The sequence below is a fragment of the Lampris incognitus genome, chromosome 11 (assembly GCF_029633865.1).
Source record: "Lampris incognitus isolate fLamInc1 chromosome 11, fLamInc1.hap2, whole genome shotgun sequence".
NCBI lineage: Eukaryota > Metazoa > Chordata > Actinopteri > Lampriformes > Lampridae > Lampris > Lampris incognitus.
Window position 1 is genome coordinate 521661 of NC_079221.1, and position 16390 is coordinate 538050.

Here is a 16390-nt window from a genome sequence, read left to right on the forward strand (position 1 = left end):
AGGGGGCCGGCCGGCATGGCACGGTGAGTGGGAAGAGATCTCTAAAACTGGCAGACCACAGTTCAAGCCCTGACCCTGCTAAATTTAGCCCGAGCCAGGCACCAACACTGGCACACATGTGCTGGGCAAGACAAAGAATAAAACAGCGGCTGTGCGTATGTGTGTGCATATGTGTGTGCGTATGTGTGCACGCATGTCGCCTCACAGCAAGTTGCTGCTTCTTCACAGTGTGTCATTGTGCTGCAGTTTTGTGTGTGCTGTAGCATTTTTCCACATGTTTGTGTTGAAATCAACGTGTTTGTTTGTGTTTGTGTGTGTGTGTGTGTGTGTACATGAGTGTGGGTATGATTGTCAGAATCTGGTTCCAAGGAGGAGGGACTTGGCAGGACTGCTGCTAGTTCCCAGGAAGGACGAGTTTGGCTGTGGTCCACTAGTCAACCACAGAATACCAACCAGGCACAACACTACACACAGTCACACCCTATTGTCTCTCTGTCTCACACACACACACACACACACACACACACACACACACACACACACACACACACACACACACACACACACACACGCAGCCCCCCATCCCTCTTTCACATGCTCTCCAAGTCTTTTCTCTCTCAGCCACTCTTTTTCTACCCTGTCCGGGTTTTGTTGGCATGTCGCTCTTCCTCTCCCCAAATCTCTGTTTGGATCCCAGTCTCTTCGCCACCCTCTCCTCAACCCTGCTCTCCTGCTCGGTTTTTCCAAAGGTCCCCCTCCCTCTTTATTCTTTCCACCTTTCCCAAATATTCTGTCATGTCCAGTCTCTCTCCTTTCCATTTGACGTCTCTCCCACTTTTTTCCTCCAAGTCTTGCTCTCTCTCTCTTGCGCTCTCTCTCTCTTGCTCTCTCTCTTCTTTCCTTTCTCTCTCAATGCAGCATAACAAAACCAATGCTATTTGCCCTTCTGTGGTAATTATGTTCGTTTTAGGGCATCATGGAATGAACTTGAAACAGAATCAATTGCCCCATGGGGTTACATCATGCTATATTATATATCATATCATTTCCCTCCCCCTCTTCTCCTCCCTCTCTCTCTAGTACCAGCCTATTAACACTCCTGTATCTCACACCTACCTCTGACACTGTGCCAGGCACCATGTTTTTGGTTGTTGTTTTTTTTTGGACTCTTGTCTCTTTCTGTCTGCCACTCTTTCACTCTCTTTATCGGTTATGTTTTCTGTCTGCCGCTCTTTCACTCTCTTTACCGGTTATGTTTTCTGTCTACCGCTCTTTCACTCTCTTTACCGGTTATGTTTTCTGTCTGCCGCTCTTTCACTCTCTTTACCGGTTATGTTTTCTGTCTGCCGCACTTTCACTCTCTTTAATGTTTATGTTTTCTGTCTGCCACTCTTTCACTCTCTTTACCGGTTATGTTTTCTGTCTGCCGCTCTTTCACTCTCTTTATCGGTTATGTTTTCTGTCTGCCGCTCTTTCACTCTCTTTAATGGTTATGTTTTCTGTCTGCCGCTCTTTCACTCTCTTTAATGGTTATGTTTTCTGTCTACTGCTCTTTCACTCTCTTTAATGGTTATGTTTTCTGTCTGCCGCTCTTTCACTCTCTTTAATGGTTATGTTTTTTGTCTGCCGCTCTTTCACTCTCTTTACCGGTTATGTTTTCTGTCTGCCACTCTTTCACTCTCTTTACCAGTTATGTTTTCTGTCTGCCGCTCTTTCACTCTCTTTACCGGTTATGTTTTCTGTCTGCCGCTCTTTCACTCTCTTTACCGGTTATGTTTTCTGTCTGCCGCTCTTTCACTCTCTTTATCGGTTATGTTTTCTGTCTGCCGCTCTTTCACTCTCTTTATCGGTTATGTTTTCTGTCTGCCGCTCTTTCACTCTCTTTAATGGTTATGTTTTCTGTCTACTGCTCTTTCACTCTCTTTAATGGTTATGTTTTCTGTCTACTGCTCTTTCACTCTCTTTAATGGTTATGTTTTCTGTCTGCCGCTCTTTCACTCTCTTTACCGGTTATGTTTTCTGTCTGCCGCTCTTTCACTCTCTTTACCGGTTATGTTTTCTGTCTGCCGCTCTTTCACTCTCTTTAATGGTTATGTTTTCTGTCTACTGCTCTTTCACTCTCTTTACCGGTTATGTTTTCTGTCTGCCGCTCTTTCACTCTCTTTACCGGTTATGTTTTCTGTCTGCCGCTCTTTCACTCTCTTTACCGGTTATGTTTTCTGTCTGCCGCTCTTTCACTCTCTTTACCGGTTATGTTTTCTGTCTGCAGCTCTTTCACTCTCTTTACCGGTTATGTTTTCTGTCTGCCGCTCTTTCACTCTCTTTACCGGTTATGTTTTCTGTCTGCAGCTCTTTCACTCTCTCTACCAGTTATGTTTTCTGTCTACTGCTCTTTCACTCTCTTTACCGGTTATGTTTTCTGTCTGCCGCACTTTCACTCTCTTTACCGGTTATGTTTTCTGTCTGCCGCACTTTCACTCTCTTTAATGGTTATGTTTTCTGTCTACCGCTCTTTCACTCTCTTTACCGGTTATGTTTTCTGTCTGCCGCTCTTTCACTCTCTTTACCGGTTATGTTTTCTGTCTGCCGCTCTTTCACTCTCTTTACTGGTTATGTTTTCTGTCTGCCGCACTTTCACTCTCTTTAATGGTTATGTTTTCTGTCTACCGCTCTTTCACTCTCTTTACCGGTTATGTTTTCTGTCTGCCGCACTTTCACTCTCTTTGCCGGTTATGTTTTCTGTCTGCCGCTCTTTCACTCTCTTTACTGGTTATGTTTTCTGTCTACCGCTCTTTCACTCTCTTTAATGGTTATGTTTTCTGTCTACTGCTCTTTCACTCTCTTTACTGGTTATGTTTTCTGTCTGCCGCTCTTTCACTCTCTTTAATGGTTACATTTTCTGTCTACTGCTCTTTCACTCTCTTTACTGGTTATGTTTTCTGTCTGCCGCTCTTTCACTCTCTTTAATGTTTATGTTTTCTGTCTGCCACTCTTTCACTCTCTTTACCGGTTATGTTTTCTGTCTGCCGCTCTTTCACTCTCTTTATCGGTTATGTTTTCTGTCTGCCGCTCTTTCACTCTCTTTAATGGTTATGTTTTCTGTCTGCCGCTCTTTCACTCTCTTTAATGGTTATGTTTTCTGTCTACTGCTCTTTCACTCTCTTTAATGGTTATGTTTTCTGTCTGCCGCTCTTTCACTCTCTTTAATGGTTATGTTTTTTGTCTGCCGCTCTTTCACTCTCTTTACCGGTTATGTTTTCTGTCTGCCACTCTTTCACTCTCTTTACCAGTTATGTTTTCTGTCTGCCGCTCTTTCACTCTCTTTACCGGTTATGTTTTCTGTCTGCCGCTCTTTCACTCTCTTTACCGGTTATGTTTTCTGTCTGCCGCTCTTTCACTCTCTTTATCGGTTATGTTTTCTGTCTGCCGCTCTTTCACTCTCTTTATCGGTTATGTTTTCTGTCTGCCGCTCTTTCACTCTCTTTAATGGTTATGTTTTCTGTCTACTGCTCTTTCACTCTCTTTAATGGTTATGTTTTCTGTCTACTGCTCTTTCACTCTCTTTAATGGTTATGTTTTCTGTCTGCCGCTCTTTCACTCTCTTTACCGGTTATGTTTTCTGTCTGCCGCTCTTTCACTCTCTTTACCGGTTATGTTTTCTGTCTGCCGCTCTTTCACTCTCTTTAATGGTTATGTTTTCTGTCTACTGCTCTTTCACTCTCTTTACCGGTTATGTTTTCTGTCTGCCGCTCTTTCACTCTCTTTACCGGTTATGTTTTCTGTCTGCCGCTCTTTCACTCTCTTTACCGGTTATGTTTTCTGTCTGCCGCTCTTTCACTCTCTTTACCGGTTATGTTTTCTGTCTGCAGCTCTTTCACTCTCTTTACCGGTTATGTTTTCTGTCTGCCGCTCTTTCACTCTCTTTACCGGTTATGTTTTCTGTCTGCAGCTCTTTCACTCTCTTTACCAGTTATGTTTTCTGTCTACTGCTCTTTCACTCTCTTTACCGGTTATGTTTTCTGTCTGCCGCACTTTCACTCTCTTTACCGGTTATGTTTTCTGTCTGCCGCACTTTCACTCTCTTTAATGGTTATGTTTTCTGTCTACCGCTCTTTCACTCTCTTTACCGGTTATGTTTTCTGTCTGCCGCTCTTTCACTCTCTTTACCGGTTATGTTTTCTGTCTGCCGCTCTTTCACTCTCTTTACTGGTTATGTTTTCTGTCTGCCGCACTTTCACTCTCTTTAATGGTTATGTTTTCTGTCTACCGCTCTTTCACTCTCTTTACCGGTTATGTTTTCTGTCTGCCGCTCTTTCACTCTCTTTACCGGTTATGTTTTCTGTCTGCCGCTCTTTCACTCTCTTTACTGGTTATGTTTTCTGTCTACCGCTCTTTCACTCTCTTTAATGGTTATGTTTTCTGTCTACTGCTCTTTCACTCTCTTTACTGGTTATGTTTTCTGTCTGCCGCTCTTTCACTCTCTTTAATGGTTACATTTTCTGTCTACTGCTCTTTCACTCTCTTTACTGGTTATGTTTTCTGTCTGCCGCTCTTTCACTCTCTTTAACGGTTATATTTTCTAATCAGTGCAAGAGAACCAGAACAGTCAGCCATCAGAGACACCCCAATACTGCTGAAAGCAGTGAGGAGGTAAGAAATTACCACAGTAACTTTGTCAAGTAGCTGTAAGCTAGCTCACACTCACATTGCATTTTAGTTTATATTATTATCTAGCAGAGCGGGACAGTGGTTAGCGCGGTCGCCTCACAGCAAGAAGGTCCTGGGTTCGAACCCCGGGGTAGTCCAACCTTGCGGGTCGTCCTCTGTGTGGAGTTTGCATGTTCTCCCCGTGTCTGCGTGGGTCTCCTCCGGGTGCTCCGGTTTCCTCCCACAGTCCAAAGACAGGTAGGTCAGATGAATTGGCCGTACTAAATAGTCCCTAGGTGTGAATTTGTGTGTGTGTGTGTGTGTGTGTGTGTATGTGTGGGCCCTGTGATGGCCTGGCGGCCTGTCCAGGGTGTCTCCCCACCTGCTGCCCAATAACAGCTGGGATAGGCTCCAGCATCCTGCGACCCCAATTGGGATAAGTGGCTTGGATAATGGATGGATGGATAATCTGGCAGGTAAATTCAATCAGCCCCACTGTCATGTTGCACTGTTGGGAGGTTGTGTAGCAGCCCAGTTATTTGGACAGACTTTCCAGTAACAGTAAAGTCCCTGGTAATGACTCGACAACAGCTAATATGTACCTACACACAAGACGATGCCCTGTCAAAAGCGTTGTTTAACTACCGACTGACCGCGTGACAGCAACCTACTCACCGATTGTAATTCAAGACTGATGAGAGGACTTGAATTTTCAAACACTGTGGATATTGGGGGTTGTGGCAGCAGATGACAGGATACAGTCAAGATAATAAACAGGAAGGGAGGAAAAGGAGGTCATTCAATATAACCAAACCACCTGGAAACACCAGAGACGTGTTAATACAAATATTGGCATGAACAAGACTCGAGCGGTATATAGGCCTATCATACAGGCTTCGTAACAAGATGCACTACAACCAGCCAACATCACAACATGTAATACCTCAAACTGAACACATTTGTTTTCCTGTGGATAGGCCGGCAGTTCATCCGACTGTATTGCAGCTTGTCAGACAGGAAACAGGTCAGCTGAGCTCAGACGCTCCGTGACATTAGAGACATGAGAATGTGGTGAAGATGAACTACAGAGTAACGATACAGTACCATGAGACTTCTTCTCTGTCTAGGATATGAGGACGAGATACACTGCAGCTGCTGTTGCTGCTACTTTACTCATGTGGACAAAACGCCTGTCTGTATTGTTGAGGTGCTGACTCAATCCAAAGATTAAGAAAGGGAAGCCAGGGGTGTCCAGGTAGTGTGGTGGTCTATTCCGTTGTCTGCCAACACGGGGATCGCCAGTTTGAATCCCCGTGTTGCCTCCAGCTTGGTCAGGCGTCCCTGCAGACAAAGTTGGCTGTGTCTGTGGGTGGGAAGCTGGATGTGGGTATGTGTCCTGGTCGCTGCACTAGCGCCTACTCTGATCAGTCGGGGCGCCTGTTCGGGGGGGGGGGGGACAGCGTGATCCTCCCATGTGCTGCGTCCCCCTGGTGAAACTCCTCACTGTCAGGTGAAAAGAAGCGGCTGGTGACTCCACATGTATGGGAGGAGGCATGTGGTAGTCTGCAGCCCTCCCTGGATCAGCAGAGGGGGTGGAGCAGCGACCGGGACAGCTCGCTCGGAAGAGTGGGGTAATTGGCCGGATACAATTGGGGAGAAAAAAGGGGGAAAAAGGAAAAAAGAAAAAGAAAAGGAAGCCGTTCAGTCATAACTCGGACGCACTTATTTATTACTGCAGCCCTTATATCAGAAAGCACAGGGGGCGCTAAGATCAGGGATTGGTTAACCAATGCCACCCGTCATTTTGATGTAATCAACCTACGGAACTCACTTACTGAGAAAACGGACAAATTCCCATTGATTACGGTGCAGATACATCGGAGCGGAGCAATGCAAGTACCACGTGGTGGAATCCAGATTTAAGATTCTAAAGCGTATCCAGGTAATCATCCATGCCAGGGGAAAACGTGGCTCACGGGGATGAGAGTTACTTTTTATTTTGTGTGTGAAGAAGGCAACTTGCAATTTAAAAAGTGTATTCAATATTGCCAAAGTGCTAGCGTGGTTCCAGTATGGACAATTTGCCATTTTTTTAAGATCCAGCTGTAACTTTTGTGACAGATCTTGATTAAATATGGCACAAGCCCTGGCTACGACGACCAGCGTACCCCGTTTCTCAGACAAACATATAAAAGATGTAAGTGATAAAACGTGACAACATAACAGTCTTGTACTGCTCGCATGTGCAGCAGCTTGGTGTTGACTTCCTGGTTGGACGTTAATTTAAGGGAGGAGGTCCATCCCCTGAAAATAACGCTTCATAGCCATCCTGCCTCCCTTGCTTCCAGCATGTTCTGAGCTAGGGCGGTGTGAAACGGGTCTGAACGTCAGCTGGCTGGATGAACGACAGCATTCTGACCAAAAAAGGAGTTGTTTCCAACCAGGGACGGGAAAAACACAAGTAGTGAGAGAGCAGCTGCATGTCTTCCTCTCTTTCACTCACACCTTGTCTTAGTTCAGCCAAATCCCTCACCTATTCTACCACCCCTTCCCCTTCCCCTTCCCCTTCCCCTTCCCACCACACACACACACGCACGCACACACACGCACACACACGCACACACACACACACACACACACACACACACACACTGGCTCAAACAAAGTTTGGGTGATAAACTAACAACAACCACTCCTCTTTCTGCAGTAGACAAAGAAGGCATGAAGGAGTGTGTCTTGTTGGTTCATTAAAAGTGCCTACACAACAACACGAGCTACAAGCCTGCGATCACATCTGCATGGCCAGTGTGAAAGCTGTTCAGATTTAACAGTGTGTGTGGCTATCCCATCGATGTTCTTCTGAGGTTGGAATGACGGTGAAGACATAGGACAACGCTGACTGTGTGTTGACGCAGTGTCTCCAACTTCATGGTACGTACGAGCTAGTCGGGGAGATGCCTCGACATTACGGTTGCCTGCTGTGTGCCTAAAAGCCAATGTCCACTCCTGGAATTTTTGACATGGCACATCAAAAAAGAGGTAAATCGTGTTATCTCTTCTGAGTCAAAATCTCCCGTTTTCCAGAACTAGTGACTTTTCCCCCATCTGGATAGATTTGTCTGTAGTCTAGTTTGTTTTTTGTCTTGTCAATTCTGTCTGTACAGGTAAGTAAGAAAAACCCATCCATCCATCATCCAAACCGCTTATCCTACTGTCAGGGTCGCAGGGATGATGCAGCCTATCCAAGCAAATATTGTGTGGAGGGCAGGCAGACAATTACAGGGTCCAGACAAACACCATTCACACCTACGGGCCATTTCGAGACTTCACTTCACCCAACAAGCGTCTTTGGACTGTGGGAAGAAATGTGATTACATGAAGGAAAGCTGCACAAACACTGGGAGAACATGTAAACTCCAAGATGGACCAGAATCGAACCCAGAACCCTCTTGCTGTTGAGGCAACAGTGCTAGCCATTAAGCTACTGTGCCACCCTGGAAGAAATATATGTAGCAGTATTTCTAACCAGAGTACAAGTACACCACAACTTCACCAAAACCTTGCAACGCTTCCTTGTGTTTGTGTTGCTGCTGGTGGACAGTAAGCCACGAGTCGAACGTGAAGTGACCGTGAACTGAAAGGAGCCAGTGGACGCTCACATTAAGTTGCAATGAGGAATGCTAATGCCAATATCATCAATAGGCTGTTTTAAGTAAGGACAAACAAAGAAGAAGAAGAAGAAGAAGAAGAAGAATCAGGAACATTTATTTGTCATTTCATGCACTTGTATACATGAAATGAAACGAAATATTGTTTCCCCCAGCAGTGCAACACAAAGACACAAACACATATTCAACTACAAAAACACATATATCCAACATAAGAAAAACTACAAAAACACATATATCCAAAATTAAAAAAAATTCACTGTCCAAGAGAGCGAATGCCAGGACGTCTGTCGGAATTGCCGGTCTGCATGGGCTAGCAGCAGCAGCAACAACAACAGAAGAAGAGGAAGAAAAAGAATTGATTGTCCCTGTACATACACACAATGACTTTCATTCATCCATCCTCGACACACACAAGGAGCAGTGGGCAGCTGCAGTGCAGCGTCCAGGGACCAACTCCTGCTCTTTGTCATCGCCTTGGTCAGGTGCACAGGCGGGAGTATTAACCCTACACAGTGTGGCAACTGTCAGGTAAGTGGTGGGGGGGAACTTTTATAGTCACAGAGTCACCTTTCAGGTCTATGTGCCTGTGAGGATGCAAAACTACTCTGTCCCTACTCAACAATGACAATCCAGTCTCTCAAGTCCACAAGATGACACAGCACTACTATCCCTACAGGGAAATATATTAAGTGCCTGCATTAGGAGAAACAAAAGGCAAGGAACAGGCCTGCCCCTGTGCACAGACACACACAGACAGACAACTGCACACTTCGAGTTCATACACGTGTGGCCGTGTCTTCACACCCCTGTAACACCACACATTCCAAAATAGGTCCAGACATGAGACGGGTGCAGTAAGCCTAGCTAAACTCACTTCCTCTTTGCTCCTCTCCATCATCAGCCTACTGTACGGCCCTTTTAATAAAACATTGGTGTTCATTAAATTCTGCCAACGTGACTGTCGCTATTGTGTTTAGGGGTGCCAATCATCTGCCCTACTTCACATCCACACATTCATAACAGCTTTCCAATACAAGACTAGACTCAGGAAGTTCCCCAATACAACCACAATCCTCTGCAGTGACTCATTCACTTCCACCAGCTCACGATGGTAAACTGTGGAATGCAGAATTGATGGATGACTACCACAGTTCAACATATTTAGAAAAACAACTTCACACCTTAGATCCACAGGTCAAGACTAAAAAGGGGTCTGGGCTCCAAATCTGCTTATTGTAGGCATGCATACCATTTAAAAACCAAGGCTAAGATGTGGAAATGTACACTCACCGGCCACTTTATTAGGCACACCTGTCCAACTGCTCGTTAACACAAATTTCTAATCAGCCAATCACATGGCAGCAACTCAATGCATTTAGGCATGTAGACATGGTCAAGACGATCTGCTGCAGTTCAAACCGAGCATCAGAATGGGGAAGAAAGGTGATTTAAGTGACTTTGAACGTGGCATGGTTGTTGGTGCCAGACGGGCTGGTCTGAGTATTTCAGAAACTGCTGATCTACTGGGATTTTCACGAACAACCATCTCTAGGGTTTACAGAGAATGGTCCGAAAAAGAGAAAATATCCAGTGAGCGGCAGTTCTGTGGGCGAAAATGCCTTGTTGATGCCAGAGGTCAGAGGAGAATGGCCAGACTGGTTCGAGCTGATAGAAAGGCAACAGTAACTCAAATAACCACTCATTACAACCGAGGTATGCAGAAGAGCATCTCTGAACGCACAACACGTCGAACCTTGAGGCAGATGGGCTACAGCAGCAGAAGACCACACCGGGTGCCACTCCTGTCAGCTAAGAACAGGAAACTGAGGCTACAATTCGCACAGGCTCACCAAAATTGGACAATAGAAGATTGGAAAAACGTTGCCTGGTCTGATGAGTCTCGATTTCTGCTGCGATATTCGGATGGTAGGGTCAAAATTTGGCGTCAACAACATGAAAGCATGGATCCATCCTGCCATGTATCAACGGTTCAGGCTGGTGGTGGTGGTGTAATGGTGTGGGGGATATTTTCTTGGCACACTTTGGGCCCCTTAGTACCAATTGAGCATCGTGTCAACACCACAGCCTACCTGAGTATTGTTGCTGACCATGTCCATCCCTTTATGACCACAGTGTTCCCATCTTCTGATGGCTACTTCCAGCAGGATAACGCGCCATGTCATAAAGCTCGAATCATCTCAGACTGGTTTCTTGAACATGACAATGAGTTCACTGTACTCAAATGGCCTCCACAGTCACCAGATCTCAATCCAATAGAGCCCCTTTGGGATGTGGTGGACCGGGAGATTCGCATCATGGATGTGCAGCCGACAAATCTGCAGCAACTGCGTGATGCTATCATGTCAATATGGACCAAACTCTCTGAGGAATGTTTCCAGCACCTTGTTGAATCTATGCCATGAAGGATTAAGGCAGTTCTGAAGGCAAAAGGGGTCCAACCCGGTACTAGCAAGGTGTACCTAATAAAGTGGCCAGTGAGTGTATGTGACAGTGTGTCTGTACTATGCAGTATGGTGCTACATGTAGTCATTTCATGTCATATAAACTTTTGAATTTGTGACTGTGTTACACTTTCAGGGTTCCCCCTAGTTAAATTGTAATGTGCCTAATGATATACTATCCTTGGTCATGTCATATTTCAACACCTGGTGTGCTGTACCTTAGAAAGCATCCATGCTTTGGCCATCAGAGCCTCTAGATATAGAACATCCATGCCTGAGCGAACTAGGCTGGCATATTCAGCATCACCTTTTGTGTCAATTCTCAAAATGCACTCCTGCAGACATGCAATTATCTAAAATCTATTTCTAATTGTCGATTTTATTTTATTCAGTTGTATTTACAATCGAATTGACCTTTTCTTGCTCATATTTCTTTTTGAAATGCACTTGGTAAGTGCTGCAAGAATTAAGTTTACACCACCAGTAGCAAAATGTAAAAGGTCAGACGTTTGCCAGTCTGTCAAACTGTCGACATATTTCAACACACTCTTGGGTCAAGTCATGTCATGGCACATCATGTTGTACAGCATTGCACCATGTTAAAAGTATGGCATCATGCCAGTATGGCCGCACGTCCTACCAGTGCTGTCAAACTGCAGCTGCTGGCACGCTGCAGAGTTCCTCCAGGGACAGCTGTAGACTGCACCCCGCTCCACCACACTGCTGCTGGACTCCGAGCTGTTGGCCCTGGGGGCACCGATGAGAACATCTGACCTGAGAACAGGAGATGAGGAGAAGGGCAGGGAGAAGAGGATGGGAGACGATGTGAGATGAAAACAGAGGCGAGAGGAGACAGGAAATGGGGAAGCAGAGGAGAGTAAAGTATATATATATATATATATATATATATATATATATATATATATATATATATATATATATATATATATATTTTTTATTATTTTTACATGATGATGCTGGTCGCATGACTTGGGTCCTGGACTGTTCCGATGGCATCTGGACACTGCTTGGCATCCTGCACATCATATTCTTCATAGATTTTATAAGTCCATTATAATTCTGTTATCCTCTTTCAATGTTGTATTGTGTAAATTGCGTAAACACAACATCTACTGCATGTTGTCCGTCTTGGAAGAGAGATCCCTCCTCTTCTGTTCTCCCTGAGGTTTCTTCCTATTTTTTCTCCCTGTTAAAGGTTTTGTTTTAGGGAGTTGTTCCTTATCCGATGAGAGGGTCTAAGGACAGGACGTTGTGTTGCTGTTAAGCCCACTGAGGCAAATTTGTAATCTGTGATATTGGGCTATACAAATAAAATTGATTTGATTTGATTTGATTTGATTTGATTTGATTTGATTTGAGAAGAGGAGTTTAGCCTGTTTAACTTTTAAGCACAGTTTATAACTCAGCTACATAGTGGCTTTTGATTTTCTTATCATGATAGTTACACAAGTGTCAGAATTACAGTAATACTGACATACACCAAACACAGCTACTTAATATAGAACAGCCACCACCAGTGTTTGGGAGTAATGAGTTACATGTAATGGCGTCACGTAATTAGAATACAAAATAAATGTTATTGTAATCTGTTACAGTTACTGAGAAAAAATATGAAATTAGATTACAGGTACCAATCAAAATGTTGGTGATTACAAAGGGGTTACATCCGAATATATTCTTTTTAGTAAAAACCTCAGTTGTTTTGGTGGTTGTGCTTTAAAATCAAAACATTCCAATCTTGATTCAAGTTATATTGAACGTTTAATAAAAGCTTGACAGTAATCAGTGTTAAGTACTGTTGTGAGGTTTGCACTGCCTGGTTTGAATTTATGTTTTTAGGACTTTTCAGCTGTATTGCCCAGTTTAAAACATTTGTTAGAAAAGTAATCAAATGTAATAAGTTAGATTACTTTGGAGTAATTAAAATAGTTACCCTGATAAAAATGTTATGATTAATGTAACTAGTGTAATCTATTACATTTCAAAAGTAACCTTCCCAACACTGACCACCACCAATACTATAAAACGCTGTGATGTGAGGTTAAACAGGCACAGTCTAGTTATGTACAGTTAAATGATGTTTTAGGAAAGCCATGTGTCATAGCTTGAAAATATAGAGAAAAGAAATAGAAATTTAAAAAAAAAACTTTACAGAGAGCAGGAGTCTAAAATTGCTGGCGCCTTGTAGGTTCTTTTGGAGACCTTATAATAGACTGGTACAGTGGATGTAATTGTAGATGATTTTTCCATGGTAAACAATATTTTATGGCCACCGGACACTCTCGTACCTCACCTGTATTCGGTTGCTCAATGTAACGCCTTCATGACCTTTTTTAATGCCAAAATCGAAAATATTCATCAGTAATTGACCTCGTCGAACAACACTGCATACAGTTCATCTTATTCACCCTTCTATGTTCCCCTCTCTTCTTCACTGTCTAGTTTTAAATTCCCAACTGTTGCTGAAATATCTGGTCTTATTCACAAATCCAAATCATCTACCTGTCAGTTAGACCCCCTTCCTACTCATTTAGTAAAAGCCTGTCTACCCTCTCTATCCTCTTTAATGACTGATGTCATAATTCCTCCCTTACCTCTGGTCTTGTTCCCTCATCTCTCAAAACAGCTGCAATAACTCCAATACTCAAGAAACCTATTGCAGACCCCAACAATTTGAATAATTTTTGCCTAATCTCAAATTTACCATTTCTTTCTAAAACACGTGAAAGAACAGTTACATCTCAGGTACACGCTCACTTGACTAACAACAATCTGTTTGAACAATTCCAGTCTGGTTTTCGCTCCATGCGCAGTACAGAGACAGCCTTGGTGAAAATCACTAATGATCTGTTGATGTCAGCTGACTCTGGGCTCTTAACCATATTTGTCCTCCTTGATCTGAGTGTAGCCTTTGATACCATCTCACACAACATCCTCCTAGAAAGATTAGCTTCCATTGGAATAACTGGCACCTCCCTTGAATGGTTTAGATCATATCTCTCTGGCCGCACTCAATTTGTCCAACTTGAAAATTTGAGATCACAATCCTTTCCTGTTACTACTGATGTTCCCCAGGGCTCTGTATTGGGACCCCTCCTATGTATTATTTACCTACTACCTCTTGGCCACATTTTCAGGAAATTTAGCATTTAATTTCACTGCTACACGGATGACACCCAACTTTATCTATCCAGCAAGCCTACCTCCACTCATCCGCCCACACTTCCCTTTCTGACTGCTTACTAGAAATTAAATCCTGGTTTTCATACCACTTCCTCAAACTTTATAGTGATAAAACTGAGGTCCTCCTAGTAGGCACTAAATCTATTTTGGCTAAACCCGATAGTTTTTATCTGACTATTGACAATTCTATAGTTCCTCCATCATCTCAGGTTAAGAGTCTGGGTGTCATCCTGGACAGCACATTATCTTTTGAAGCCCATGTCAACAATGTTACTCGGTCTGCACACTTCCACCTCCGCAGTATTAATCATCTTCGCCCATCACTTACACCTAAAAGCACAGCCATACTCACTCACACCCTGGTTACACCCCGTATTGACTACTGTAATTCTATCCTCTTTGGTCTTCCCCTCAAGTGTCTTCATAAACTTCAACTGGTCCAGAATTCAGCTACCTGTATCATTACCAGAACTCCTTCCATAGATCATATCACTCCTGTTCTTCAGAAACTTCATTGGCTCCCTGTTAAATACTGTATTAACATCAAGATCCTGCTCCTCACCATTAAGGCCCTTAAATAACGTAGCTCCTTCATATCTTTCTGAACTCCTTCATATCCACATGCCCTCCCACACTCTCAGATCCTCTTCTGCTCTCCAACTGACTACACCATCGGCCCGCCTGACTACCATGGGGTCTAGAGCCTTCAGTCGTTCTGCCCCCCGCCTATGGAACTCTCTCCCACAAGAAATTCACAACACTGACTCTCTTTCAGCCTTAAGATCCCATCTCAAAACACACCTTTTCAAACTGGCATATTCAGTCTGATCCACGCTTCAACTGAGTTTTGTGCAGATGATGATTTTATACTTATCTGTTGTGTTAACTTTTCACTGTTTACCCTGGTTTGTTTTGATTTTATGCTGTCTGATACAGTGCTGCTTTTTACTGTGTTCTGTAAGGTGTCCTTGAGTGCTCTGAAAGGCGCCCACAAATAAAATGTATTATTATTATTATCATCATCATCATTATTATCATTTTTATTATATTTTCACTTTTAGGCTTACGTCTGTGATTTTCTAGTGTGGTAAGATGTCTAACGGAGACTGATGAATTTTAAATGCATTGGTTGTTTAAAATTTGTATAAAATGTCATGGATATGCAAGTTTGTATTGCAGAAAAAACATGTAGGTGACTCCAAGTTATTTAGCAAGTTAAAACTGTTATAGTCATTACAAGCCAGAGTGATCATTTGTAAATGCTTACACTGCCTTACCCCTGTTTTCACTCACAAGACACGCAGTTGTTTCTATCCTGAGAATATTAAATTCCACGTTTTGTTTTTCCTTGTACGTGCACTTTGGGCAAAGCCTGTACAGTTGAGTTGGACCGAGGCGCATTTGAACAACGAACTGAACCGAACCGGGCCTCCCATGAAACGGGGCATTTCTTGGCAGGTGTTGGTACTTCTGACATAAAAACACACGTGTGACACAACATCAGTATCGGATTTCTTACTTTTGGTTGTTCAGCGGTTTGAAGAAATCCACCGAGAAGCCGAAGTAGCTGCCGGCGGGTCCGGAGAACACGGAGGGTTTGTCCACGTCCAGATTGAAGGAGGCACAGCACTTCAGACATGCCAGGGCCACTGCCAGGGCCAGCGGGAGGCTGGACCCGCGCTCTGTGCCGGCCATTCTCGCCCCGGGATCAAGGCACCGAGTCGTACGTCCGTTTGTTTTAATCCGTCTAATGCCCCTTTGATACTGGCTCTTCTCTCTGGCGTGTCGTCTATCTGCGCAGCAAAGCGATGGTCTCTCCCCCTAATCCCCTCTCTCTCTCTGTCTCTCTCTCTCCCTCTCTGTCTGTCTCTCTCTCCCTCCCTCTCTGTCTGTCTGTCTGGTCGCCGCTTCTAACACACGGCGGCAGTGATTCCGCACTCCATAGCCGCGAAGAATTCAAAGTCACGCAAAAACGACCCAAAACACTGTCCTGGTAAGTTGGCCGACGTCGACAAAAGAAAGAGAAAAGAAACGAAAGAACGAAATCCACCACGACCGAAGGAAAACAGGATAAAATGCCTCGTTATCCGACCCGAGCTCGGAGGGACGTGACGTGACGTGACGTGCTGGCCGTTGTTACGGTGGGAGCGGTAACGGGGGGGGGGGGGAGACGCCTGGGGAGCAACGGGCGAGCGGCGCGATCGCGACACAAGCTTGTCCCATACACAGCACCGGAAGTACACTCCGCCGCATCACAGGAGACAGGGAGCTCACTTCCGCAATTCCGACACAGGCGGCGCCACTGAACGGGATCTTTGAAGGGGGAAGGGGGGTGTTTGGACTTCCTTGTTTCCTTTCACATCCTCCCTCTATTACATCCCTACTGTGTGTCAGAATGAGAAGTAC

General features: G+C 44.3%; 1 protein-coding gene across 1 annotated transcript in view; it reads right to left on the reverse strand.

The window, feature by feature from the left end:
• Window positions 1-16128, reverse strand: part of itgav (integrin, alpha V) — a 119598-nt gene extending 103470 nt beyond the window's left edge. Inside the window, exons 1-2 of the mRNA XM_056289084.1 lie at window positions 15504-16128; window positions 11421-11554 (exon numbers count right to left, since the gene is read on the reverse strand). Coding sequence (XP_056145059.1) covers window positions 11421-11554; window positions 15504-15679 — 310 coding nt within the window. The 5' untranslated portion in view covers window positions 15680-16128. The remainder of the gene's footprint in view (window positions 1-11420; window positions 11555-15503) is intronic.
• Window positions 16129-16390: the final 262 nt, after the last annotated feature.